A 26,620-nucleotide genomic window follows, 5' to 3' on the forward strand; every position below is an offset into this window, starting at 1 on the left:
AGAGAGAGAGAGAGAGAGAGAGAGAGAGAGAGAGAGAGAGAGAGAGAAAGAGAGAGAGAGAGAGAGAAATAGAGAGCGCCAGAACTAGGGCCAGAGAAGATAATAGTGAAGAATAATGAATTAGCAAATATGAGGGGTTATGGTTGGGATCACTTGCTCTGTCACTACTTTTAAACTGCTTTATGGCCCCAGGGGAAGTCACAAAAGAGCACTCTTGGGGCTACTTCAAAATTATGTTTTCTAACTTCAGCTGGACTTTTAATGCTATATGGAAACAACCTTTTTCCTCCTCTTATTGAATCTATAATCTTCTCACATAGTAGCCAAACTTTCTCCCCTTTTTTTAAGCCCCTTGATTCTATTACTTGCCCCACTTTCTGCAGATAATTCAACTCTACTGAAAAGATTAGAACCATTTGACTTAGGTTCATTCAATTCTCTTCCTTCACACTTAAAAAGCTCTTATCTTTTCCTCTTTTCTTCTTGTCTGAGAGGATGAAGTGGTCCATTTCCTTGCCTGCTCTAACCTGGTACCTTTGATCCCATCCTCTTGTTTCCTCTAGGACTCTGATTTTTCAATTACCCATATTCTCTCTGTTTCAACCCTCTCTACTTCCAATGGCTTCTTCCCTTCTGCTAGCAAATAGAAAAATTCAGGTCTTGTCTGTCTTAAAAAACAACAGACAGGGGGCAGCTGGGTAGCTCAGTGGATTGAGAGCCAGGCCTAGAGACAGGAGGTCCTAGGTTCAAATCCGGCCTCAGACACGTCCCAGCTGTGTGACCCTGGGCAAGTCACTTGACCCCCATTGCCTACCCTTACCAATCTTCCACCTACAAGTCAATACACAGAAGTTAAGGGTTTAAAAAAATTAAAAAAAAAAAAAACAACAGACACATACACATACACATACACAAACACTCTCTCTGTCTTCTCTCTGTCTCTCTCTGTCTGTCTGTCTCTCTCTCTCTCTCTCTCTCTCTCTCTCTCTCTCTCTCTCTCCCTTGTTGCCGATAGCCTCGATCGAGAAATTGCCTTTTCTTTCTTTCAAAAAACTCTTGCCTTTTGTCTTAAAATTGATACTAAGTGAGCGGCAAGGTAATTGAGGTTAAGTGACTTGCTCAGGGTCACATAGCTGGGAAGTGTCTGAGGCCAGATTTTAACCCAAGTCCTCCTGACTCCAGGCCTGACTCTATTCACTGAACCACATAGATGCCCTGTCTCTTCTTTCTTAACTGCCAGTTTTCCAGAAAGAGTTATCTCCATTCACTGTCTCCGCATCCTTTCCAACCACTGATTACTCAAATCTTTTCAGTCTGACTCTGACACTTTAATGATATTTCTCTTTCCAAACTGTTAATGACTTCCTTAGTTGTCCTGCTACCTCTCTGACCGATCTTTTGATGTCCCTTTTATAGTTCTTATTCCTTCTATTGCTCCCAAAATGTGAATATTCCTCAAAACTCTGTCCTTGGCTCTCTTTTCTGTTTTAACCAATCAATTAGGTATTTATTAAGGCACATAGCAGGTATCAGGAACTGTGTTAGATACCAGGGATAAAAAAGATAAAAAATGAAATGATGCTTGCTCCTATAGAACTTTCTTTCTTTAGTGGCAGGCACCACAGAAATAAATAAATGTAAAGGAAGTTTAAGGACTTGGCTGGCATCCTAGAATGTTCAAAAGGACACTAATTTCTTCTTAGCTCTAAAAACAATCATAGATTATTATGACCTTTGTGTCAAAAGGCACACTTAAGAGAGCCCTGGGAGTTTTTAAGGAGATATACCCAATAGAAGAGAGCAAACTTCCAGAAAGGAGCCCCAATGAGTATGAACATGAACCAAGTAGTGGCAGATGTTGGCATCCCTGGCATCTTCAGACCTATACTGAAATGAGAGAATCAGCCACATAAGGGCAACAGGTGAAAGAAGAGCTGAACTGTACCAGACAAGGCAGAGACTGAGGTGGTCTTGTGAGGTCTATAGGTATCTTGGAATGGGGAATTCAGATTAAAATTTCTGGTTATGATTGCCTCTTTTTGTGGACTGAGGGAAGTTCCAAAAGGTCAGCTCTTTCTTTTTCAATTTTCCTTCTCTTTACCTGGCCACCAGCAGTTATTCTTTGCTAACTTCTTTTAATTACCATTTCCTGTATCCTGATTATGCCTCACACATGAATAAGCCAGAGGTTTGTTGGAAACAAATCAAATTTTAAATTAGGGCAGAGAGCCAAACTTAAGTCTGAATTTAGGGATTTTCCTTTACTAGGAGATCTGAACTCTTGTCATTGTATTAATATACTTTTTGTTTGATATTAAACTACATCAAGTAAAAGGACCACATGGATTTGAGGGTGATTATATTGCCTCTATACTAAACATGAGCTCACTGTTCTAACAGTGTATGGCTAATTAAATCTCCAGTCTCTAATGTGGCAAAGGAAGGAAGTCAGGGTGGAGATTGGTGAAACCTGTGGGAAATTCAGCTTTGCCCCTTCCAGGAGAGAGGATGGAGTAGAAAGAATCAAATGTTTTCCACAGAGCTACCAGCCAGTATTAAGGAGAATGTACAGGGGGCAGCTGGCTGGCTGGCTCAGTGGATTGAGAGCCAGGCCTAGAGGCGGGAGGTCCTGGGTTCAAATCTGACCTCAGACACTTCCCAACTTTGTGACCCTGGGCAAGTCACTTAACTCCCATTGCCTAGCCCTTACTGCTCTTCTGTCTTGGAGTCAATATTGGCTCCAAGATGGAGGGTAAGGGTTATAAAAAAAAAAAGAAGAATGTTTAAAGAATAACTACAAAATAAATATAAGGTCCTTAATGAGGGAGGTGTGAATAATTGGAGGAAAAGGAAAAGCTTTTTGTAGAAGGTGAATCTTGATAAACATAAAGGATTATGGGGTGAGAATGTGAAAAGAGTGTTTTCCAAGCATGAGCATAAAGACGACTGATTTCAGGAATAGTAATAATGAGTAATAAAGGCTGGAAAGATAGGTTGGGGTCAGGTAGTGAGGGACTTTAAAGGCTCAACAAGTGAGTTTATATTTTATCCTAAGAAGCAATAGGGAGTTTATTAATGATATTAGTGACATGGTCAGATCTATGCTTAAGGAAAATCTTTTTGGCTGCTGCATGGAGAGACTTGAGGCAGGGGACCACTGCAATATGACAATACTTTGAATTACCTCCTGTATGCAAATTACTTCCAAATATATATATATATATATAATCCTGATCACTCCTTTGAACTTTAATCAAGCATTTCCAACTGCCTGCTGTTTGTCTCCACCTGGATGTGCATGCCATCCCATCTGCATAACTCAAATTGGAACAGACACTAGTTTAATTGAGTCTTTTAAAAATCTGATTCTCCCAATTTCCTTATTGCATCATCATTCCTTTAGTCAAACAGGCTGAAACCTCCTTCAATCTTCACATTCATTCATGCTACTTAATCTACTTCTCAATTTCTCTTGCATCCATCCCCTTCTCTCTACATATCCTACCACTAGTCTGAGCACCAACTTCTTCTCATCTATGCTATTGTAGAACTTTCTGATTGACTTGCCTGCTTCTGATATTGCCTTCTCTAGTCTATCCTCTCTTTGGATACCAAAACAATTTCTCTAAGGCATAAGTTTGATCGTGTCATTCTTTGGCTCAAAAATCTTCATTGGTTCACTCTTACCTCTAGGCCAGTGGTTCCCAAACTTTTTTGGCCTACTGCCCCCTTTCCAGAAAAATATTACTTAGCACCCTGGAAATTATGAAACTATTTATTGAATTCAGAATAGAATGTAATTCAAAAAAAAGTGTGGCCATCATCATCCCCCTGGATTGCTGTAGCACCCACCAGGGGGCGGTAGTGCCCACTTTGGGAATCACTGTTCTAGGGGAAAAAAATTAGGTTGGGATTTAAAGCCCTCCACAATTTGACTCCAGTCTCCCTTTCTAGATTTATTTCATATCACTTTCCCTCTTGTACTCAATGTTCCTGCCAAATGGCAACCTAAGTGGACCCTAGATGTGGCATTCCAGAGCCATCTCTATGCCTTCAAGCAGGCTTTCCTAGATGATTGGAATGTGTTCCCTCTTCCCTTCTACCTCTTAGAATCCTCTGATTTAAGAATTAAACAAATTTGACAAAATAAGCAAAGAAGGAATCTTACTGAATTCTTTTTATGACACAAATATGATACTGATTCCAAAGTCAGGAAGACCAAAAACAGAGAAAAGAAACTACAGACCAATCTCCTTAATGAACATAGATACAAAAATCTTAAATAAAATGCTAACAAAGAGACTACAGCAATATGTCACAAGGTTATTCACTATGAACAGGTGGATTTATACCAGGAATGCAAGACTGGTTTAACATTTGGAAAACCATCCACATAATTGACCATATCAATAACCAAAATAACAGAAATAACATGATTATCTCAATAGATGCAGAAAAAGCCTTCAACAAAATAAAGAAAGAATTAATTTGGGCACCAATCCCTTTGTGAAGCGTTTTATACCTCCAGTTGTTACTTTTCTCTTCCTCATCAAATTGTCATTTACTTTTCTTGACTTATCTTCTATCTACTCTGATCCCTTCCCACACTAAACTTCAGAGCCAAGGCAACATTTTTTTCTTTTGGATTGCTACTAATTTACACACCACTTCATATTTAATAAAGATTTAATACATGTTTGTTGAATTGGAGTATATCTAATAAGGACTGGCAAAATATATTTGTCCAAAATCTTGAAAATCTTATAAAAGGGAGAAGTTTAAGAATAAGGGAAACCAGGAAAGTTGGATATATGTCTCAAGGCAGATGCCATAGACAACGACAGGTACAACATATGAAGAAAAACTGATAGGACTGGTAAGTAATAATATTCAAGGAGGTAACCAGCAATGAAACCCAAATCCTTGTATGTCTCAGGTCAGTTCTACAAAGCAGGGATAACAAACAAGGCAATTAGAGATTCTAAAGGAGGGAAACAAATTCATACTGGAATCATCGAGGTGTAATAGGATGGGAATTAGGACTAGACGATGGATATGGAAGGGCATAGAGAAAGAGGCTGCTCTTATGGTTTTATTAATTTAGGGCTCAGGTGTCAAGCATGCTCCAGCCCCACCAGGCACACCCTTAATTGTCTAGAGAAGCATATTAAAATATAATTGAGAAATATTTAGCAAAATAGGTTAAAATATAATAAAAGATAGATGATACATTTAAAAGCCAAGTCAATATGTAGTAGCCAGAGATCCTTATATATAATTCAATGGCCTCTTGTTTCTATTTGAATTTGACACCATTGATTTAGGGAATTACTGAATGAGAAAACTCTCTACCAATTCTCTCTACCAATTCCAGTCAGCACATTTCCTGCAACTTACAGTCTTAGAGAATTTTATAGAGTATCAAGAGGTTCCCTGAGTTACCTACCAATGGTCATATTTGCCAATATATGTCAGAGCCAGAACTTGAATCCAGCTCTGAGGCCAGCTCTCATTCTCCTGAACCACATTGCATGTTCCATTCAGGAAGAACAGAATAGATTAAAAGGATCATGAAATATTAAATGTTAAGAAAAAATATACTAGTGAAGAGGTATAGAAACTTTAGTAGGGAAACATGGTAGGGAGTTTGGGGGTAAGGATCAATGGAAGGAAAAATTGAGGTGATATTCCTATATGCTATTTACCTCCTGGACATAAGGAAATAAGACAAGGAGACTGTAAAAACATCACAAGCCTGTACAACAAGTGATTGTAGGAATGGGGAAATTTAGCTCAGAATATCATTGGAAATTCTTTCTCAAAATCAAAACAATGAATAAATCCTTGCTTTGTCTTAATCATTTTGCTTTTTAAAAGATAGAGGGAGCAATGAAGAAAATTTTTATTTCAGATCTCACTCTGGACCAAATAATGATGAATGGGTTGCTAAAGCAGAAAACAAGGGGACCTAAGGTAGAAAATTATGGGACATTGCTATCACAGAACTTGTGGCAGAAATATAGAAGAAAATCAAGTATAGTCTGACATTTTCCCTTGATTTGGAGAGAGTAGATTTCTTCTTAGAGAAAGGTTAAGGAGGAACCCATGACCTATAATTCTACAGGGGAAATTGTCCCAAGAGGGATGCGAAGGTCTTAAGAATGAAATTCTGAAAAACAAATAGAAACAATTCCAATAAGGAATAAAGGAATAAAATGCCAAGGATCCAAAAAGCTCTTGATAGGCTAGAAAAATGAGACAGATTCAATAAAATGAAATTTAATAGGGATACATATAAAATTCTTCACTTGCATTAAAAAGCAAAACCTTCAAAGGCCCAAGATAAGGAAAGCATGGGCCCAAGAAAAATTCAGTGGTCTTAGACTTTTATTAAATTGTAATTCTCAATATGTTTCTCTATATTTGTCATATAAAACTTGTATTATAATTATTTATGGCTTTCTTATTCCCCTATTAGAATCTCAGTATCTTGAAGGAAAGTATTAAATTTTGATTCATCTTTATATAGAACAAACAGTGTAAGCATTTAAATAATATTTGTTGAAAAGTTGAGCTTATTGAATACTTTTAAAAAGTCACTTTGGCAGTTGAGTGAAAGTTAGATCAGATTAGACTAAGACTTGAGACAGAGAGACCAGTTAGGAGGCTGTTTGTTACAACAGTCCAGAAGAAAGAGGGTGAGGCCTTGAATTCAGGTGGTGCTTGTGTGAATAGAGAAGGGACATTTCGATATCAAATCAGATGTTTGTGAAGTCTTAGCACGGTGCCTAGAATATAGTAAATGCTTAATAAATGCTTATTCCTTTCCCCTTCCCATATATAAGAGATATTATAGAAATAGATTTGGCAAGATTTGGCAACTCACTGGACATGTGAGATGAGTGAATGAATGAAAATGCATCATAAACTAAATATAAAATGAATCCATGACACAGGTCATCATCATTCATATTCCTCCTTTTATCTACTCTGTAACTTAGCTCTTTGAAACAGTACAAGACCTGATTATAAACACCTGGGAAACACAAAGGCTACATATTGAGTTCCTGACTCTTCCCTCAGAGGGCTAATAGCCAGGGATATATATGGGAGAACTCCTACACTGAGGGAATATAAGAGAACCAGAGATGCTACAGCAGCCAAGATGGCGCATCACTTGACCATTCACTCAAGTTTCTCACATGATGCTTGTTCAACATCTCCAAGGCTTGACTGGTAGGACATATGAACATTGATGCTCTTCTGCAGTGCTGATTCTACCTAAATACTAAGATATGGGCAGAGCTGCTGGAGTTCAAGTAAAATGAGAGGGATCTAAAGTCTATGCATTTCCCTGAGGAGTGATGAGAGGTGGAGGACAGACAGCGGGTCTTGGAGGTAGGAAGAGCAGAATTCAAGTCCCCCGTGTTACTTCTGATAAACATGGTCTGTATGACCCCAAGCAAGTAATAACCTTTCAGTGTCTAAAGCAACTCCCTAAGACCGTGATTTCCAAAGAAGGTGATGAACTGCACTGGTGGAAAGATTTTCCTCAGCCAGGAGTTCCTCACCAATGAAATCACAGTTCTGATTTATTTCCCAAGCACAGCCCACCTTTTTCTTTCTCACCCTGTGTTGGTTATGCACTGTCATAAAGTTCAGAGCAAAATATTTGCAGTTCACCGAAAGAATCTATGGGGTTCAGCTAAAGAATTGTATTTTTTAAACCCTTACCTTCCACCTTAAAATGAATGTTAAATATTGGTCCCAAGGCAGAAAAGTGGTGAGGGTTAGGCAGGTAGGATTAAGAGACTTGCTCAGGGTCACAGAGCCAGGAATTTTGTCTGAGGTCAGATTTGAACATGGGACCTTCTGTCTATAGGCCTGACTCTCTACTGAGCCACTTGGCTGCCCTGAGAAGCATCTTTTAAAGCAGAGTCTTTATGAATTATGGCTTAGGAGGGCTGTGAAGATAAGACTAAGAAGTGGGTTTTAGAAGCAACTGAATGAACCAGACCTCTATCAACCCAAGTTCATCCCAGGTTAGGAGTCTGAGAGCTCCGTCAACTACCTAGCCTACATCAGCTTGAGTGTGGCTTCCTTTGGGGATAAATACTAAAAGAATGTGTCAGCAAAAAAGGAGGGAGCTAAGAAAGGCTAATTTTAACTCTAGGTAGACTTTCTTTAAAGACCAAAATTTCCTTTTAAGATCTGTAGTTTTATAATTTTGCATTCCATTAGATATTTGTAAATTTCTTCCCCAATGGTTAGAAAGCCAGTTGAAAGTTTTTGTGCATATCAGAGGAGCAGCAGAGGCAGAAGAAGGAGAATTTGGGACTCTGGGACCATTTTTGTAGGTAACAGAAGGAACACAGGTGGAATGAAAGGATCAATATCCAAAGGGAGGTATAATGTCCCATAGCTGAAAGAAAATAGTTCTGGGCCAAGCAGCCAAGGACTAAGAAATAGCTTCATAACTTAAGGCCAGCAGGAAGCACCAAAAAAAGATGCTGCATTATGTTATTTGGAAAAATAATAAATTAAGGCACTCTGGAGGTCCATGGGTTAGATTTCCAATCTGTTGCTAGAGAAATGGACTTGGGGTAACTGATGTCCTATTGGTGTAGGGAAATCTCAAATGGCTATTTCTCTATCCTCACACAATGAGAAAAGAACTAGTTTTCAGACACTCTTAAGGAGGCCAAAGGCCTCAGAGAGTTGAGAAGAGAAATGAATGTTTTGTCTTCAAAAACCAACCAAATTACATTAGAATTATGTATTAAATAGCCTAAACAATCTTTTTAATTAAAAAAAGTATATAAAAGACAATTCAGAAAAGGGGAATGGAAAAAGATGATTTTGTCATTTGTACCTTTTGGATCCCAATAGCCAAATGGTTTACCTGCCTTTTTATATAAGTGTATATGACATTGGCATACTATTATACAGATATTCTCAAGCTTTTTGGCCTTAGGAACTGTTTATGCTCTCAAAAATTACTAAGATTTATATTATTAATCATTATATTTCCCCAAGTACTTTTGTTGATTTGGATTTTATCTGTCAATAGTTACTGTATTAGAAATTAAACTAACTATTATTATAAAAATAAATGGCCTCAATCAAGTATGAAAAGAGCCCTGGGTTTGAAGCCTCAAGATGTGGGGTCTTGTTCCAGCTTTGCCACTCGCTAGCTGGGTAGTCATAGGCTAATCTTTTATAAATAGGTTTCTAGGTAGCTCAGTCCATGGAGTGATGGACATGGAATTAGGAAGACCTTAGTTAAAATCTTTCTTCAGAAACCTACTAGTTGTATGATTTTGAATAAGTCACTCAGCCTCAGTTTCCTCATCTGTAAAATAGGGATAATGATAACACCTGCTTCCTGAATTGCTGTGAAGATCAAATGCAATATTATATATAAAATGCGCTGTAAATCTAGGTATCATTACTATATTATTCATTCTTTCTAAGCCTCAGTTTCCTCATTAGTTAATGGGTACTATTTATGATTAAAGTATTTTGTAAAGGGTAAAACACTATCTAAATGAAAGCTGTTATTTCTATCTTATCTTACTTCAAGATTTGTAAGTGTTAGATGGTGGGGGAAATGCTAATATTATAGTCAAAAGTTGTCATCATTTCAGCCTTGGAGGCTTCCAGTCATACTCTTCCTCTGACACATCCAGGTGTCAAGGAAGAAACTGTGCCAGCAGCCTATGGTATAGTTGGCAATAGTCCTTCCCTCCACCTTGAGGGTATTTGGAAAGCCAGTAAGCCATGGGTCTTATCCTCTTTCCAGGGACTCATGTGCCCATCAAGTCTACAACTTCCTACAGTCTCCCAGGTGATGGGTTGTTCATTATTTGTCTGTTGAGGACTAAAAGATCTAGTAACTAAAATTTGCTATTCCTAGAGGTAGAAGTTGTAGATTTATGTGTGAAGTGGAAATACTCCTAGGGCAGAAATGATGACTACAGTGTAAGCAGCAGCTCCCTGGGGTGAAAAATTAAATTGTTTTTCTCCTTCTTACATCATTATTACAAGTTAGCATTTACCTCCCCAGCCATTGTCTGTACTCAAGGCCAGCCTAGACTAGTGCTTTAGAGAATCATTTTATTATGACAAGGCTTCTCTCTCTGCCTCCCTGCATTCTTTTGCAAAAAGATGATGGACAATTAAGCCTGAGACCCAATAATGTTGACAACATCTGCAATCCCAAGAGCTCCCAGAAAACAACTGACAAATTATTACCATTGTAGAAAGTGCTTTGAGCCCAAGAGAATACAAACACCTGGGATCAGAACCTAAAGACAATCAACATGGAAACATATAATAAGGTCCAAGAGCATATTATATAGATAGGGAACCCTTCCAGAGGTGCTGATGTAGCTACCAGTCACATTTCTTGCATTAAAACTGAGTTTTAGAAACAATAAAATTTTTTCCCTAGCTATGGTAGTGAGGGGTTAAAATCCTCACTATTGGGTACTTTTTTATTTTTGTCAATCCAAAACCATTTTTACCCCCCCAATTCATTTCTCCATTTCTAAAGAAAGCAGGGAGTTTCACTCAATCATATTTTCATTGCCCACTAAACTCAATTTTGCCTAAATTGCTAGATAAGGAAAACACACTAAACTGCTTACTCCATCAAAACAGGCCCTTGTCGCATATTGGCAAAAAATGAAAATCTATTAACCGAGAATGCCGAAGCTGATAATATGCGAGAAAGGTGCTTAAAAGATTAAAAATTGTGAGAGTCATAGTTTGTCAATTACTTAGCCTGTTCATTCTTTCTAGGCTGCTATTCTTTCTTTCAGGGGACTGCTTAGGGTTGCATTTTCTCAGGTGTCAGAGTGTAAACTCCCAGAGGTCAGGAAGATGCCTAATTTGCTTTGCAGAATATTGCTAACTAAAAAAGTAAGCTTGGATGATGACATTGTATAGCTAACTCCTTAGATTATGCCTTTGTTGACTGACTGGACCCAACACCATCCATGCCTAAATCTGGATGGAACCTCAAAGGTCATCTAATCCAATTTTCTCATTTTATACATGAAGAAACTGAGGTTATTGAATGGTAAGTGACTCGGCCAAAGTCACACAGAGGATAGCCATCAGAGATGGAATTTTAATCCATGTTCTCTGACTCCAGAGTAACATGTGTTTTTTATGTACTTTTAAGTATCGGTGTCTTTTATGATTCCTAAAATAGTGTCATAGAAAAATCAGTGGATTTGCAATATGAGAGATGAGTTTGAGTTCAGGCTTTGTTATGTGCCAGCCCTTAATCTCCTTGGATTTCAAAGTCCTTATCTATAAAGTGGAGTAATAATACCTGCTCTACTTACCTTGAGAGACAGTTAAAAGAATCCAATTGGGTAACAGACATGAAAATGATTTTGAAAAAATGAAAAACATGATATAATAGTCCATCATCGCTCCCATAAAAATACCATGCTATGGTTTATAAAGCACTTTGCTAATTTTCTATACAAACGAGTAGTTGGGGGGCCTCTGATAGAGATGTCTTTGCACATATGGATTATGATAATAATAATAGCTGGCATTTATATAGCACTTTAAGGTTAGCAAAGCACTTTACATACATTATCTCAATTGATCCTCACTACAATCCTGAGAGAGGTGTTGTGATTATCTCCATTTTACAGATGGGGAAACTAATGCAAAAATATTAGGAAGGATCAATTATGTTCTGGGCAAGATGAATGAATTGCTTTATTATTGTTTTAATGGTTCCTCCCCATTTCACAGGTTGGTGATGATGATGGCAGTGGTTAAATTTTGCAATCCACTTTCCTTTAGAGGAAAGATACTGATAAATTGTGGCATCAATTTCTAATAACAAGCTTCCTGAAGAACACATGGGGACTAATTTTGGCCTTTAACATTTCTATGGGGCCTGGATAAATTTGTTTCATTCCCCAGGTAACCTTAGTGTTTCAGATTTTTCTAAATATTTAACCTAAATGTGATATGCCGTCATGGAAGCTCATTATGTTTGCTTCTCTCATCAATGAATCAGAAAAATTGATCCCTATTCTCTCTATTACATCTTTTTATGCTTCCATACACGATCATGCCCCCAAACCCCCAATATCTTTTTTGAATCATATGCAGTCCGCTCTCTTGCTTTTTTCTCTGAGGTCTTCATTTGCAAATATTTATCACTTTTATTTTGGTCTCCCAAGAAATCTGAAATGCATTTCATCTGTCCATTTAAATTCAGGATCACAAGTACTTGCTGGTCATTGCTCCATGAATCAGAAGAAAGAACTTAAGCTCAGGCTGCCCCCAGCTCTCTTGCTAACTCTTGCTAACCATTCCCTGACAGTAAGAAAGAAAAGACAGGGTGTAGCTAGGTGACTCAGTGGATTGAAAGCCAAGCCTTTAGTTGGGAGGTCTTGGGTTCAAATCTGGCCTCAGATCCTTCCTACCTAAGTGACCTCAGGCAAGTCACTTAACTATCATTGCCTAGCCCTTATTACTCTTCTGCCTTGGAACCAATGCCCAGAATTGATTCTAAGATGGGAGGTAAAGTTTTTGTTTGTTTGTTTGTTTGTTTTTAAAGGGAAGGGTAGGAGATAAGAGTCTTTTATGAATGGAACTTTTCACTGGACCTGGAATATACTCCTTGAACTCTGTAGTTTTACCCTCAAGGTTCTTACCACATAGACTTCACAGCAGATGCAGAGTCCACTGTTCTTGGTAAATGCATGTGTTATGTCCAGTAGGGCAGGTCTTGTCATGGGTCCACCAGTTAAAACAATACACTGGGGTCTAGAAATGGGAAGTAAATGGTAAGAACTAGCCACGAAAAGGAATCACATACATAGAATTAGGGCATTTTAGAGATGGAAAGGTCCTGGACAGTCATTCAGCTCAAACCATGCCCAAAAGGAATCCTAACTAATGTATGCCGATAGGTGATTATCTGACCTCCAATGAAAAAGAACCCACCACCTTCCAAGACAGCCCATTCCACATTTAAACTATTATCATTGATAAGACTTTTTTTTTCTTTTTTCTGACATTAAGTCTAAATTTACTTCTTTGCCATGTCCATCTATTGTCTCTGTTTGATTTGGGGACAAACAACAAGATGAATTCTTTTATTTTTTTTAAACCCTCACCTTCCATCTTAGAATCAATACTGTGTATTGGTTCCAAGGCAGAAGAGTGTTAAGGGCTAGGCAATAGGGGTTAAGTGACTTGCCCAGGATCACACAGCTGGGAAATATCTGAGATCAGATTTGAACCTAGGACCTTGGTCTCTAGGCGTAGCTCTCAATCCACTGAGCTACCCAGCTGCCCCCAGCAAGATGAATTCTTGTTCTCATAGGTCAACCCTTCAGATACATGAAGACAGTGATCATGTCTCTTCCTTCCCTGAGTCTTCTCTGCATTAACCATTTCCAATTCTAACCAGTTCTCATATGACACAGACTCGAAGTCTTTATCATTGTAGTGCCCCTCCTCTATACTTTCTTTAGTGTATCAATGTCCTCCTTATTTTGGGTCACTCGGGACCAAACATAATGCTGCAGATATGAACAGAGTACAGAGGAGTTTTCACCATATTATTCCTGAGAGATAGGCCTCCCTCTTTTTTTCATTTTTTCTTTAATTAATTAATTTAGAATATTTTTCCATGGTTACATGATTCATGTTCTTTCCCTTCCCTCCCTCCTCCCTCTTATAGCTGACAAGCAATTCCACAGGACTTTACATGTATCATTGTTCAAAATCTATTTCCATATTATTAAAATTTGCTTAGAGTGATCATTTAAAGTCAGCATCCCCAATCATATTACCATTGAACCATGTGATCAATATGCTTTTCTTCTAGGCCTCTCTTAATATAGCCTAAATTTTCATTGGCTTTTTTGGCTACCATATCAACTTGATGAGTCATATTTTGTTTGTGGTCCACTAAAACCTCCAGAGCCTTTTAGACAATCTGCTCTCTAACCTCCCCCCCCCCCCATTATATACTTGATTTGGGGAATCCAAATGTAACATTTTACATTTTATTCATATAAACATCTTTTTCTATATATATATACACACATAGATATAGATATAGACATAGATATAGATATAGAGGCCACCAAGAAGCCAAGGTGGCTGCTCAGTGGATAGAAAGCTAGGTATAGAGATGAGAGGTTGTGGGTTCAAATCTGGCCTCAGACACTTCCTAGCTGTGTGACCCAGGGCAAGTTGCCCTTGCCTCATTTCTATCTTAGAATTGATATGACAACAGAAGGTAAGGGACTTTAAAAAAAACTTATGGCAAAGATCAAAAATGTACTTAATTGTATTTTTTACTAAAAGCTTTCATGGTGAATTGTATTTGGGGAAGAATTCTTTGAGCCCCTTACGTTCCAGAAACTTTTGTGTTCTTAGTGAAATGAGAGAAAAATGATTAAATAGGGCAAAACTTTCCCCATCCTTAAGCCTAAATCTGTCTTTCTATAACTTTTGTCCCTTTCTTATTTTTAGTTCTACTTTTTGGGGCCAGGAAGATTTAAGACTAATCCTTCTTCTAAATGATAGCCTTTCAAATACTTGAAGGTATCTGTCATGCTTTTCAAGTTCTCTCAATAGATAGCATGGTCTTCAGTCTTAAACTGTTTCACCTGTGTGTGAGGAGAGTCATGCTTGGTGATATAGCAAGCAAAAGGAAAGGATGGGCATGGCTAAGAAGGGATGGGAAGTAGAAGCAAACATTATGGGTAGGGACAAATGGTATTTTTCTAGGTAGAGCAATATTTTTGTGTCATCTAATTTTTAGAGTATCCTCAGCTCTTGGTCCTTTTTGGCAAGAATATGTTCTTAAAGAACTGTCTCTAATCCAAGGCATTAGGATGCTTTGTGGTTAACTTTACCTGAAATTTTTCACATGATCTTCTACGGTGGTTAATTCCAAAGCATTGTCTAAAGCACTCACATAGGAAAGAGCTTGTGTAGAAGAGCCCCAGTTCACATCTATAGAAGAATGGAGATAACAGAATAAGCAATTTTTTTCCTTCTAGGAACAGCACAGAGAACTAACCTGGAAGCAGGAAAACCCAAATTCAAATATAGCCACACACAGTTCCTAGAATATGACTCTAGGAAAGTTACCTCATTCTTAGCTTCACTTTCCTTGTCCATAAAATGAGAATAATAATGATGCCTACTTTACCTGATTAATGTGAAGATTTGTTGAGATAATTAAATTGTAGCACTTACCGCAGTTCCTGGAATGTAGTACATGTTTAATAAATAATTATTTAATTTCCTTCCCTCCTTCTTTTCTTCCCTCCTTTTCTTCCTCTCTTTCCCTCTCTTCCTCCCTCTTTTCTTTCTTTCTTCATTCCTTCCTTCCTTCCTTCCTTCTTTTTTTTTCCATCAATAGAAAAAAAAGGTCAAAACTTGAAAAATCACAATGTGGGGTTTATAGGATCATAAATTTAGAGCTTGAAGGGACCTTTAATGAATATCTAAACCAGCCTCTTGACTTGTCCATGGTCACAAAGATAATAAATTTCTGAGGCAGGATTTGAGTCCTCATCTTCCAATTCCAGGATCAGTTATCTGTACCATTTTATACTATTTGTAATACTATATACCCATTTTAGCATATATATTGCTATACTATATTATATAAATACTATATACCATATTTTATATATATGTATGTATGTATTTATTTGATCGGTTATACTATTTATACCATTTTATAGAGCATGTTTTATATATTCATAAACAATACACAAGGATTGGAAATAATTGTTTTTGTATAGGGAATGCCCATCTGAGCAGGAAACTGTAAATCATATAGCCTCTCATTTACTCATTTGGGGGAGGGGGTTGTGTGAAGATCACATTCTGGGCAAGCAGACCCTTCAGGAAGTGAGTCAGTCCTCAAATAAGATCTGTATGCCAAATTCAGAGAGTTTAAGGGGGCCATTTTCAAGGGCATGAGAGAGAGACAGAAGGAGTAGATGTGCAAGCAGATGGTGCTTAGCAAATGTTTTTCTGAATAAGTAAGCTAACAAAGTGGGCAAGAATTTATGCAAAATGGATGTCCCCAAAGAGCTTTACTGATTTTCAGTATTTCTTCTAGGTCTATCCCTCCAAGGACTACATTATATGGCAGAAGAGATGAGTACTGCTTCCTTTTTCTGTTTTCTCAAACTTAATGGTAAAAAAGGATGTTCCAACTTTAATGAGTCCAGAGGGTTTCTAAGAGGCAGGAGGGAGAGTCTCTAACCTTCCATAGGTCATCTTTGAGATGAAGGCAGCATTTTTTCCCATCAGTATTATCCTGGGTAAATCAGGAAAATGGTGGGCAGTAAGTATGAGGGAAGGTCAATTGATGCTGAGAACGTTTTCTTTTTTTTCCTTTTTAACAATGTGTATTTTTAAATTCAAAGATATCTTATTTTCCCAGTTAAATGTTACAATAATTTTCAACATACACTTTCTAAAATTATAAGATCTAAACCATCTCCTTCCCTCCCCCCACTAGAAAATGGTAAGCAATTTGATCTGGGCTATACATGTATTATCATACAAAATGCACTTCCATATTGATCATTGTTGTAAGAGCACACTCATACAAAACCAAAACCCCAAAATAAAACCATAAATAAATACACTCATGTGAAAGAGAGTATGCTTTGACCCATATTTATCCAACTCTATTGGATCAGATGTTCTATCTAAGTTCTATCTAAGAGAACATTTTCAAGACATTTCACTGCTTGGAGCAGAAAACAAGCCCTCTTTCTTTTTTTTTTTCCTCAAATTTCCTAGTTATCAAACAACCAGTATGCAAACTTGCCCATTTGTTGTTTTCTGTGGTTAAGTCAAAAGTGTTTCGACTATATTGGTTCATCAAAAATGATTTGGCAGTTGTGGAGTTAAAGGGTCTTTCTGAGCTTACCTGGCTTTTTGTATGTCACATAGATATAGAGGAAGAACTCAATAACATAAGTGATAACAGCAGCCCACCAATTGATGACGAACATGACTCCACAGCACAATATGGCTCCAAAAAGAGATACCCACATGTTGTAAATTCCATAGGCAGGTCTCCAGCCTGAAAAATAAACAATAACTTGATTTAATTCAAATCCATTCTACCTCAATTCAATTCAGTATTTATTGTACCTATTATATGTGAAGCACTATACTTCCTTCTGGGAGGGACATATAAGGCAAAAGCCCCATCCTCAAGGAGCTTATAATGATAACTTATGGTTTGTATTTTTATATAGCTTTATATCTGTCAACTAATTTTGTCCTCACTATAACCCAATTCTGAAGAGTAGATCACAAAAGAATTGTCATCCCTATTTTGCATAGGAAGAAGTTGAGTCTCAGTGAAATTACATGACTTGTTTGAAATTATATTGTTAGTAAGCAACAATAACAACTCAAACCCAGGTTCCCTGACTCCATATTTCATACTCTTTCTGTTGCTCTCTGGTGCCTAATAATTGAGTAGGTGGGATAAGTGTATAATTTTAATGCCAGGTATGACCTCCAAGTGCAATTGTGGTACAGGAGAAAGATCACTGTCTCTGGAGTTAGAGCACTGGGATTCAAAAACTACTTCTGATCTTTATTGTCTCCTTGGTAATAAGGAAAATCACGTATCCTCCTTGGGTCTTGGTCTTCTATTATAAAATGTCCTTTAAGCTCCCCACTCAAGATCTATGATCTTGTGAAAAGTGCCATGTGAGTTTAGAGTAAAGGGGCTTATTTATGCCTGATTAGAAGAATGAGGAAAAGCTTCTTGGAGGAGGTAGGATTTGCCCTGGACCTTAAGAGGAAAATAGAATTTCAGTGGGAGAGGATGGAAGAAGATGGATCTAGCAGAACACTCCAGGTGTAAGAAACGTATCATTATTATATCACACTGTTTCCTGTTAATACTCATGCAAATCATGTCTTTCATTAATCTGAAGGGAAACTCTAACCCCATTTCCTAAATTCTAATCCTTTCTTAGGCTTCTCATTATCTCATTTGCACAGAATGGATCTTGGTATCCAAAGTACCCCATCTACATAGATGCCACTTGTGCCTCAAAGGGATGCTATGAAACCTAAACTTTATTTTCATCCCTCATATCCAATTAATGCCAAGTACTGATAATTCTACCTTCAAAATATCTTTCATATTTTTCCTTTCTGCTCCCACAGAAGCCACCTGGCTCAACCTTTATCTTCCCTGACTTCAAGTCTATTAAAATAACCCCCAATGAGTCATTTTGCCTTTAGTCTAAGCTTTAATATGAGAGGGTTGGATTAAATTTCTTCTAAGGGCCCTTAGGGACAGCTAGGTAGCTCATTGGATAGAGTGGTGGGTCTGGAGTCAGGAAGATCCATCTTGTGAATTCAAATCTAGTCTTAGACACTTAATAGCTTTGTGACCCTAGGCAAGCCATTTAACCCTGTTTACCCCAGTTCTTTGTCTGTAAAATGAACTGGAGAAATAAATGGCAAACCACTCTAGCATCTTTGCCAAGAAAACCCCAAATCTGGGCACAAAGAGTCAGATATGACTGAAATGACTGACCAACAACAAAAAGATCCATTCTGGTTTTAAATCTATGATCCTATGATCCTCCTAAATACCAATCAATTCTTTACTGGACTGACTGAATGAGATTACTAATATATTTTGATCCTGTTACTCCTCTTTCCTTTTGAATGAAGTATATAGTCCTGTTGCTGACATTCAGTTCTTCATACAATCAAGTTCCCATTTGTCTTTCCAGTCTTATATCACACTTGAAACGTTCTGTTCTCCCCTCATCCTGCCTTTTCTGGTCTCCAGGGTATTACCCATGACAACTGCCAAGCTTAGTGTAAGCTTTCTTCATTTCTCTACCTTTTGAAGTACCCTCCTTAGTCAGGTCAGGTATCACTTCTTCCATGGACCCTTCTTTGGTCATTCCCTTCCCCATAAAAAGAGCTTTTGGTAGCACTTAGCTTATACCTCTCATTTATCAGTACTAAGTATATTTTATATGCTTAATCATTTTCACATTATGATATATTACAGTTACGTGTACGTGTTGTCTACTACAAAGTAGATTGTAAACTCCTCCAGGGAAGCCTCTTGAGTTTTGCATCCCTTACATTTAAGATAGTGCATTGGCTCTTATAGAGTAGCTGTTTAATATATGCTTATTATTGGATTAAAAATATAGTCTTACTTATCAAACATAATATATTCTTAATATATACTTTTGTTTTTATGTATGTCATCCTAAACTGATTTTGTGCATCAGTAACCTTTTCTGAAAAAAGGAGGTTCCCAGTCCTTCTTTAAGGTCTGTCTGGCTTAGATGTTTTTCAAATCAGACTTCTGGAAAAGTGAGGCAATGCCCCCCAGTCCTTCTCTAGGGTCTATCTGTTTTGGTTAGACATTTTTCAAATCAGATTTCTGAAAAGGGAGATGGCAAGGAGGAAGAGAAGAAACTTCAATATCACACAAATGACATTCATTGATAATTGTCTAGTAGTCAAAAAGTACTACTTTGAAGAAATTGCTATACTGAAAGGCAAAAAAAGAGATTATATAAATTGGAAAGACCTTTAGAAATCCATTATAGTCCAAACTCCTAACTTCACAGATGAGAAAACTTTGAGGTAGCTAAATGACAAAGTAGATAGAATACTGAGCCTGGAGTCAGGAAGATCTGAGTTCAGATATCATTCAGACATTAAACTAGTTATGACCCTGGGCAAGTCACACTTCTACCTGCCTCAGTTTCCTTAACTAAAATGGAGATAATAATAGCACCTCATTCCCAGGGTTGTTGCAAGATAATATTTGAGATGAAATGAGATGATTATAAAGCACTTAGAATAGTTCCTGACACTTTATAAATGCATGTTTCTTTCTCTCCTTTAACTGCCTTCTTCCCTACCCACACAAAGTCACAGAGGAAGCAATATCAGAGATAAGATTCCAGCTTAAGTCTTTTGACTCCTGTCTCATTAAAGTGGTAGGGATGTGGGTAATGAAAGAAAGGAAATGGTAGGGGTCCTATGGGTAAGGGGATGGCACAATGAGGAATTATTCCTTGGTATACAATTTTGAGCCACTATTAATCCAGGTAAAGAAATGTATTGAGGTCATCTGTATTTGAATGATGGCTGCCCACCACAGATCTGCCTTTACTCTGCTTAGTAGGTAATTATGGAAGCTACTCATCCTTCTTCTCCTCTGTAGCTCTGGCAAGAAGCAAATTGATAGTATGGAAGTTTCAAATATATACATTTATTCCACCTCTGTGGTCACTTTCACCCTGGAAATAAATAGTGGTGTTTTTCTACTGCTGAAATAAATGTGGTTTCTCTTGCAATGAATAATTTATTGCAGCAGGAGAAAATTGACTTTACGGTTGGTCAAGAAGGCCATTGCTCATATGATTCCCCTTTGGTTTCAGAAGTTATCCCCCAACTCACCAAAATAGAGTGGATTACACTGCCCACCACCAGGATATAATAAGCAGAGAGATGCTTATGAATTCAGATTTTACAAGCATGTTATCCTTCCTCTAATATTTTGGAAGGGAAGGCTGAGGAGGCAGAAATAAGATGGATAGAAGACAAAAGGTTTACTAGTTCTTTGATTCATTCTGAAACATCAAACTCAACTTACCTGGAGATTTTGCATAAGATGCATGAAAGCAGGAGAAGTTAATAAGTGCATATGAAGCCAAGAAGAAGTTGGAGATGATGGGAGCAATGGTGTTCAGTTCCGCTGTGGGAGAGAAGCACAATCAGTCACTAATGTTTAAAGGATGAGATCTAGAGATGAACAACTATTATAAACCTTTGAAAAGTGACCTTATTTAGTTACTGATGGTGTAGCTGGCCTCTGTTAAAATTTAAGGAGTTGGTGATTTTTCTTCAGGACTGCATTATTTACCTTAAATATAATCAGTGGTATCCTTTAAAGAATACTAGACAAGAAGAAATCCAGCCAACGGGCAGGTGAGGTGGTTGAGAATTTTATCCCATTGCAAACACAGGTAGGATTGAGAAGAGGACTGAAGGGGAAAACAGATGAAACATTCCCTTGAAATACAGTAATGGCACTGGTTCACCATATGCCATTTCCCTAAATCTTTAAGTTTCTGCAGGAAGCACATGGCAAGAACATTCATCTTCTCCGTTCTCTTTAAAAACACTCTGAAATTGAGCATCATCTCATCCATATCTCCTTTCCCTCCTAGACTAGCTGGAACAAGCTCCTACAAAAACTATATATAAAATATATGATTGCTGCATAAAAAGGAATACAAAAGTGGTCCAAGTAATTTGTAAACTTCTTGTCAATAAAACTTTCATAGAATATTCAATATAAGTCCCTTTAGGGCAAGTAAATGCTTAATAAATTATTGATTTTTACCTCTATAAATCCCCTAGGCCAACAGTATCTTATATACGGTAGATGGTTTGTTGAATCAAATATAGAAGGCATTTTAAATGTCACCTAGTCTAAATTATGAAGGAGATAGGTGGCACAGTGGATAGAGTGGTGGGCGTAGAGTCAGGAAGACCTGAGTTCAAATTTGAGGTCAAACCTTTAATAGCTGTGTGACTCTGGGCAAGTCACTTACCCTTTTTCTGCTTTAGTTTTCCCATCTCTAAAATGAGGATAATAATAGTACTTCCTTCCCAGAGTTGCTGGGAAGATAAAAGGAGATAGATATTATTTATGAAGTGCTTTGCTAGATATTATTAGTTACATGCTAGATTTTATTTGGTTATCTATATAAATTCTAGCTATCCAAACTTTTCATTGATCAAATAAATGGGATAAACTATCATTATTATTTCAATTAATTAAATAATTAAAAACATTTATTAAATGTTTACTATGTTCCAGAGACTCTGCTAAATGCTGGCCATATAAAGGTAAGGTCCCAATAGAGAAAGTGCCTTGTCCACTGGCATATACATATGCAAAATGCTAGAACCCTGGTCTCTTAATTCCCAGCCTATTGCTTGTTCACTTTACCAAGCTGCTAATCATGAAGCCCCAAACTTGGGTAAGATGAAGAACTTTAAAAATATTTTAATTACCTTATGCAGGGGGCATCATGTTTTTGGCGTCATGGAGCCTGGTGCCCATCTGGGGGAGCCCATGAATATTTTCTCAGATTTATGTTTTGAAAGGCACAAAATAAAAAATAGGAATACAAAGGAAACTAATAATATTGAAATATAGTTATCAAAATCCCTGATTTAATGGATCCTTCTAATGGATTTAAATCTTCCATTCAATACACACAGTGCTGACAATAATCACAGAAAGAGTAAGTAACTGTTTTCAGAGAGTGATTTCAGAAGCCCTGGGAAGTATCACTGCTTCCCCCCAAAATCTCTCCTATCAGCTCATTGATATTTCTAATTTTTTAGAATTTTAATTCTTAGTTGCCAAAAATTCTTTTGTATTATTTTATTTTGTAAGTTCCTTCAAGTCAAGGACTGTTTTTTTTATTTTTATCTTTGAATCCCAATCTATCCTATACAGTGCCTGATATGTAGTAGGCACTTGACAAATAATCCTTGTTGAATTGTACTAAACAAGTGAAACAAGTCTTTTGTTTCATAATTGAGGTCTGGGCAGGGCAGGGACTCAAAATGAAAATACTCTTGGGGAAGGCAACTCATTGCTTAAATTTGCAATATAAGAACAATCCCAATTAATCCAAGATTTTTTAAAGTTTAATTTTTAAAGTAATTCTTGACAAAGGGAGATGTCATTAGAAGCATGGAAGGCTGGGTAGGGGAGGACTATAAAGAGATAAAGTCAGGATAGAAAAAGAAGACTGGAGCTGCAGAAAAACTTTACTCCATTCACAATGTATCTTAAAGTTAGCTACACTAAAGCCCATCTTTTCTTCAGTCCAATTTGATAATGTGCTAAATAAAGCATGGATCTTCAAAATTCTCATGCAGACTTTTAAAAATAAATTATTTAAATGCCAGGAGACAAGGCCCTCCTAATCAGAGAGATCTATGCACATATCCACTGCTGGGCTGGAACCAACTCTAACTAGATCATCAGAAATTATTATTAAAGTATTATTTAGTGTGACCAAATATTTACACCTCAAAAATCAGCAAATGGTACAGAATAGAGGTTGGTGTATTATTTTGTTGATAGTATAGACTTAATAAAGTGATGGAGAAAATGTTAATAATCTAGTTTAAACTTAAAAGTGTGTTGTTAGTACTCCCCCTTCCTAACCCAGGAGAGTAGGTTGTTAAATATTTACCAGTATACCCCTGAACATATCTCAATACTACTGGTCCTGGCTTTAAGGAAACTTGGGTGCCTCTGTAGAGTCCTGAATGGTTTATAGTCCTCCAGATTACTTGGGGCAAAAATATTTAGTTATTTTGAACTGGGAAGATGTATAGGTCTTAATCTCAACCCTGTCATGGTACATAGGTCATTATTCAGTAACTCCTCATTTATCTAAAAGTAAAACTTATGGCAACTGACACCATTTGGAAAATAGGCAAGAAGCAGAAGGTTAAAGGATTTTAAATATTTCTGAGACTCTGGAATAAGTCTCACAAAGCCCATATACCAAAGCTGCTATATTTTGTGGCAATCTAGACACTTTAAGGTCATCGTTAGTTTTTTAGCCCAATTTATGCACAAATCCAATAATGCAGGGTCTAATGATTTCTCAGACCATAGAAAAATGGGAGGAAATTAGAAAAGACAGTGCTTTAAGAGACAATCCACTGATAAATATTTTGACAACAAAAGTAACAATTGACAAAATACTGTATTATCACATTAGATTACTTGCCAAAATGTAAATGGAATCTGAGCTCAAATAATAGGCAACAGAAAGTCAAAAGGACCAATGGAAATTGAGAGGAAAATCTTCCTAGTTAGTTATCCAAATGTAAAATAGACTGTACCACGCTAGAGTGGATTTCTCTTCTCTGGAAGTCTTCACACCAGGAAGTAATGCATGTAGCCATATGGCCACATTCTGAGTATATTATAGAGGAATCCTATGGATGTACAAGATGGTCTCTGAAGTCCCTTCCAATTCTGAGATTCTGTGATTCAGAGCAGGTGTTTAATACGAGAAGTCATGTATATAGATGACTAAGACTCATAGAGATAATACTTTTTTTAAGTACAAAGGGTCACCAAATGTCTCCATGGACCTTCAGAAGTTCAAAACTTTCTCATTTCCTTCCTAAATATCCCAAAGTTGGGTAGAATGTGAACACAGATTTTAAACTATCAAGTCTACCTCCTTATTTTATTTTATTTCAAAACTCTTACCATCTGTCTTAGTATCAACTCCTAAGACAGAAGAGTAGTAAGGGCTAGGAGACTGGGGTTAAGTGATTTGCCCAAAGTAACATAGCTAAGAAATGTCTGAGGCCAGATTTGAACCCAAGTTCTCCTACCTCCAGGTCTGGTGTTCTATCCACTTTGCTACCTAGCTGCCCCCCTCCCCACCCTAACTTCTTATTTTATAGATAAGAATACCAAAGCTCAGTAAAAGGACCTGAATAAGGTCACACAGGAAGTGAACCTCAGAGGCAGTTTTTGAACCCAGGTTCTCTGACTACAAAGCCAATATTCTTTCCATTCAATCATGCTAATTTGACACAAGATAACTTTTCAAACCTGAAAATAAAGGCAAATGAATGTTCAAAAGCATTTCTTGACTTTGTGTGACCAAAAAAAACCTACTAACCAATCAAAATGAATGCCATGGCAATAATGAATGTGAGAATATATCCTCTTAGAGGCTCATTGTTTTTCCCATATCCTTTTGCAAAAAACTGAAGGGCTTTGTAGATGTTGTCCTTGCAAAGAGCCTAATGGAAAAAAAAGAAGAGAAATCAGTCATTTATATCTGTACACACTCATTACCCAGAAGTGACTCTTAAACAAGGAGATTTTCGGAAAGATTAAGTGACTTGCAATACTGTAGCACTGGTTAGCATCTGTAGTTTATCATTCTTTATATTATTTGCATCTATCTTGAATATGTGGCAGATAGAGCACTTGGACCAGATGCAAACATTAAAATGTTTCTGAAAATGATTGCTAGTGAGAATAAGTATTTCGGCTGAATTACCCGTAGAGAGAAAACAAGAAGAAGAAACTCATATTTCTGGGGTTACAGTACCTGGAAAACTTTTGGTGCACTGACAAGAGAGGCCAGAGCAGAAGAGAGAGTTGCAGAAAAGATTCCAGCAGTGATTAAGGGTCCAAATCCTGAGACCATGCTCATTACCTGTAGAGAGAACAAAAGGAAAAGGTGATTCATTTGGAAGAAGGGCAGAGCACCTGCAGAGGAATATTGCTCACCAAACTGTCCTCATCATACTTTCCTGACTGTCTTGGGGACTGGGGATGGGGTGGTTGAGATCATCAGATTCAGACAGCCTAGAATAGTGGAAAAAATGCTGGATTTGAGGTCTGAGGACCTGAAGTCCAACTCTACTATTTTCCACACATATGAGTTCCTTGGACAAGGTCCTTAACTTCTCTAGACCTTATTTTCATGGATGTAAAATGAAGGGGTTGGATTAGATTTATCTCCAAGGTTCTTCTCATGATCTATTTGAGCTTCTTCTCTTCTCCACTGCCACTAGCCCTCACCTAGTCCTTGGGATGTTCAGTCTTGTCTGAAATTTCCTGACATAGATGATGACAAAATTTGATCCCTTAAATTCAACCAAGATGATTGCTGGATTTTGACCCTGTAAAAGTACACTATTAAATAATTGAAGGGAAAAATAGAAAATAGCAAAGAAATGAGTTGATGAAAAACCTTGTACTTGAAATCGTCATAATCTAGTCAGACATTGACTAGCCTACCATGACTTCTACAAGGATGTCTTGTTCCACATCCATTTTTGATCTTGGCCTATTAGATCCCTCTCCCTTCTCTTCAATAATGTTTTTAACTCATTATTTTTTTTTTATTACAGTTGTCTGAATATATTCGCTAGCCATTCGGTAAAGCCTGACTTCTTCATTCTTGGTTCTTACTAGGTATATATTTGGGCCCTGTACATATGGCCATTAATCACTCCAATGAAAAAAATCTCTTAAGCCTGCCCTTTTTCCCCCATTTCCAAATTTTTGTTCTCTGTCCAATCTCCCATCAAATTGCTTTTCCCAGTAAAGAGTATTTTTAGTCATTCAGGATAACAGAATTAACCTATTATTTTCCAATGAATAATTGACTTCTTTTCTGACCTAGGCTTTGGAGTATGGTTTAATAAAGTCCTTTGAGGAGAAACCTAAACATTGTCTTAGATAAATTTAAGAGAAGAAAAATTTTTGTCTACATATAGACCAATAGATTCTAGAAAAATCGAAATATTCCAAGAACCAGGTAAGGAATGATGCAGCCTAACAGAAAGAAAGTAATCTCCAGTCCAGAGAGGAATAAATAGGCCAAAAAGGGTCTGTAATCCCTGCTTCTAAAGGAGGCTAAGGTTGATGGATTACTTGAGTTCAGGAATTCCTAGCTGCAATAGGGAAAAAGCTGACTGGGGTGTCTGTACTAATTCTGGCATC

The 26,620-nt window shown here is 37.3% G+C and overlaps 1 protein-coding gene across 1 annotated transcript in view; it reads right to left on the reverse strand.

Annotated features, from left to right (window-relative positions):
* The window catches only part of SLC12A1 (solute carrier family 12 member 1), a 151,056-nt gene that overhangs the window by 71,389 nt on the left and 53,047 nt on the right, over positions 1-26,620 (reverse strand). The window contains exons 12-17 of the mRNA XM_044665187.1: positions 25,218-25,325; positions 24,780-24,903; positions 20,693-20,794; positions 16,958-17,113; positions 14,913-15,012; positions 12,693-12,804 (exon numbers count right to left, since the gene is read on the reverse strand). Coding sequence (XP_044521122.1) covers positions 12,693-12,804; positions 14,913-15,012; positions 16,958-17,113; positions 20,693-20,794; positions 24,780-24,903; positions 25,218-25,325 — 702 coding nt within the window. The remainder of the gene's footprint in view (positions 1-12,692; positions 12,805-14,912; positions 15,013-16,957; positions 17,114-20,692; positions 20,795-24,779; positions 24,904-25,217; positions 25,326-26,620) is intronic.

Source organism: Gracilinanus agilis, chromosome 2 (assembly GCF_016433145.1).
Source record: "Gracilinanus agilis isolate LMUSP501 chromosome 2, AgileGrace, whole genome shotgun sequence".
NCBI classification, from domain to species: Eukaryota; Metazoa; Chordata; class Mammalia; order Didelphimorphia; family Didelphidae; genus Gracilinanus; species Gracilinanus agilis.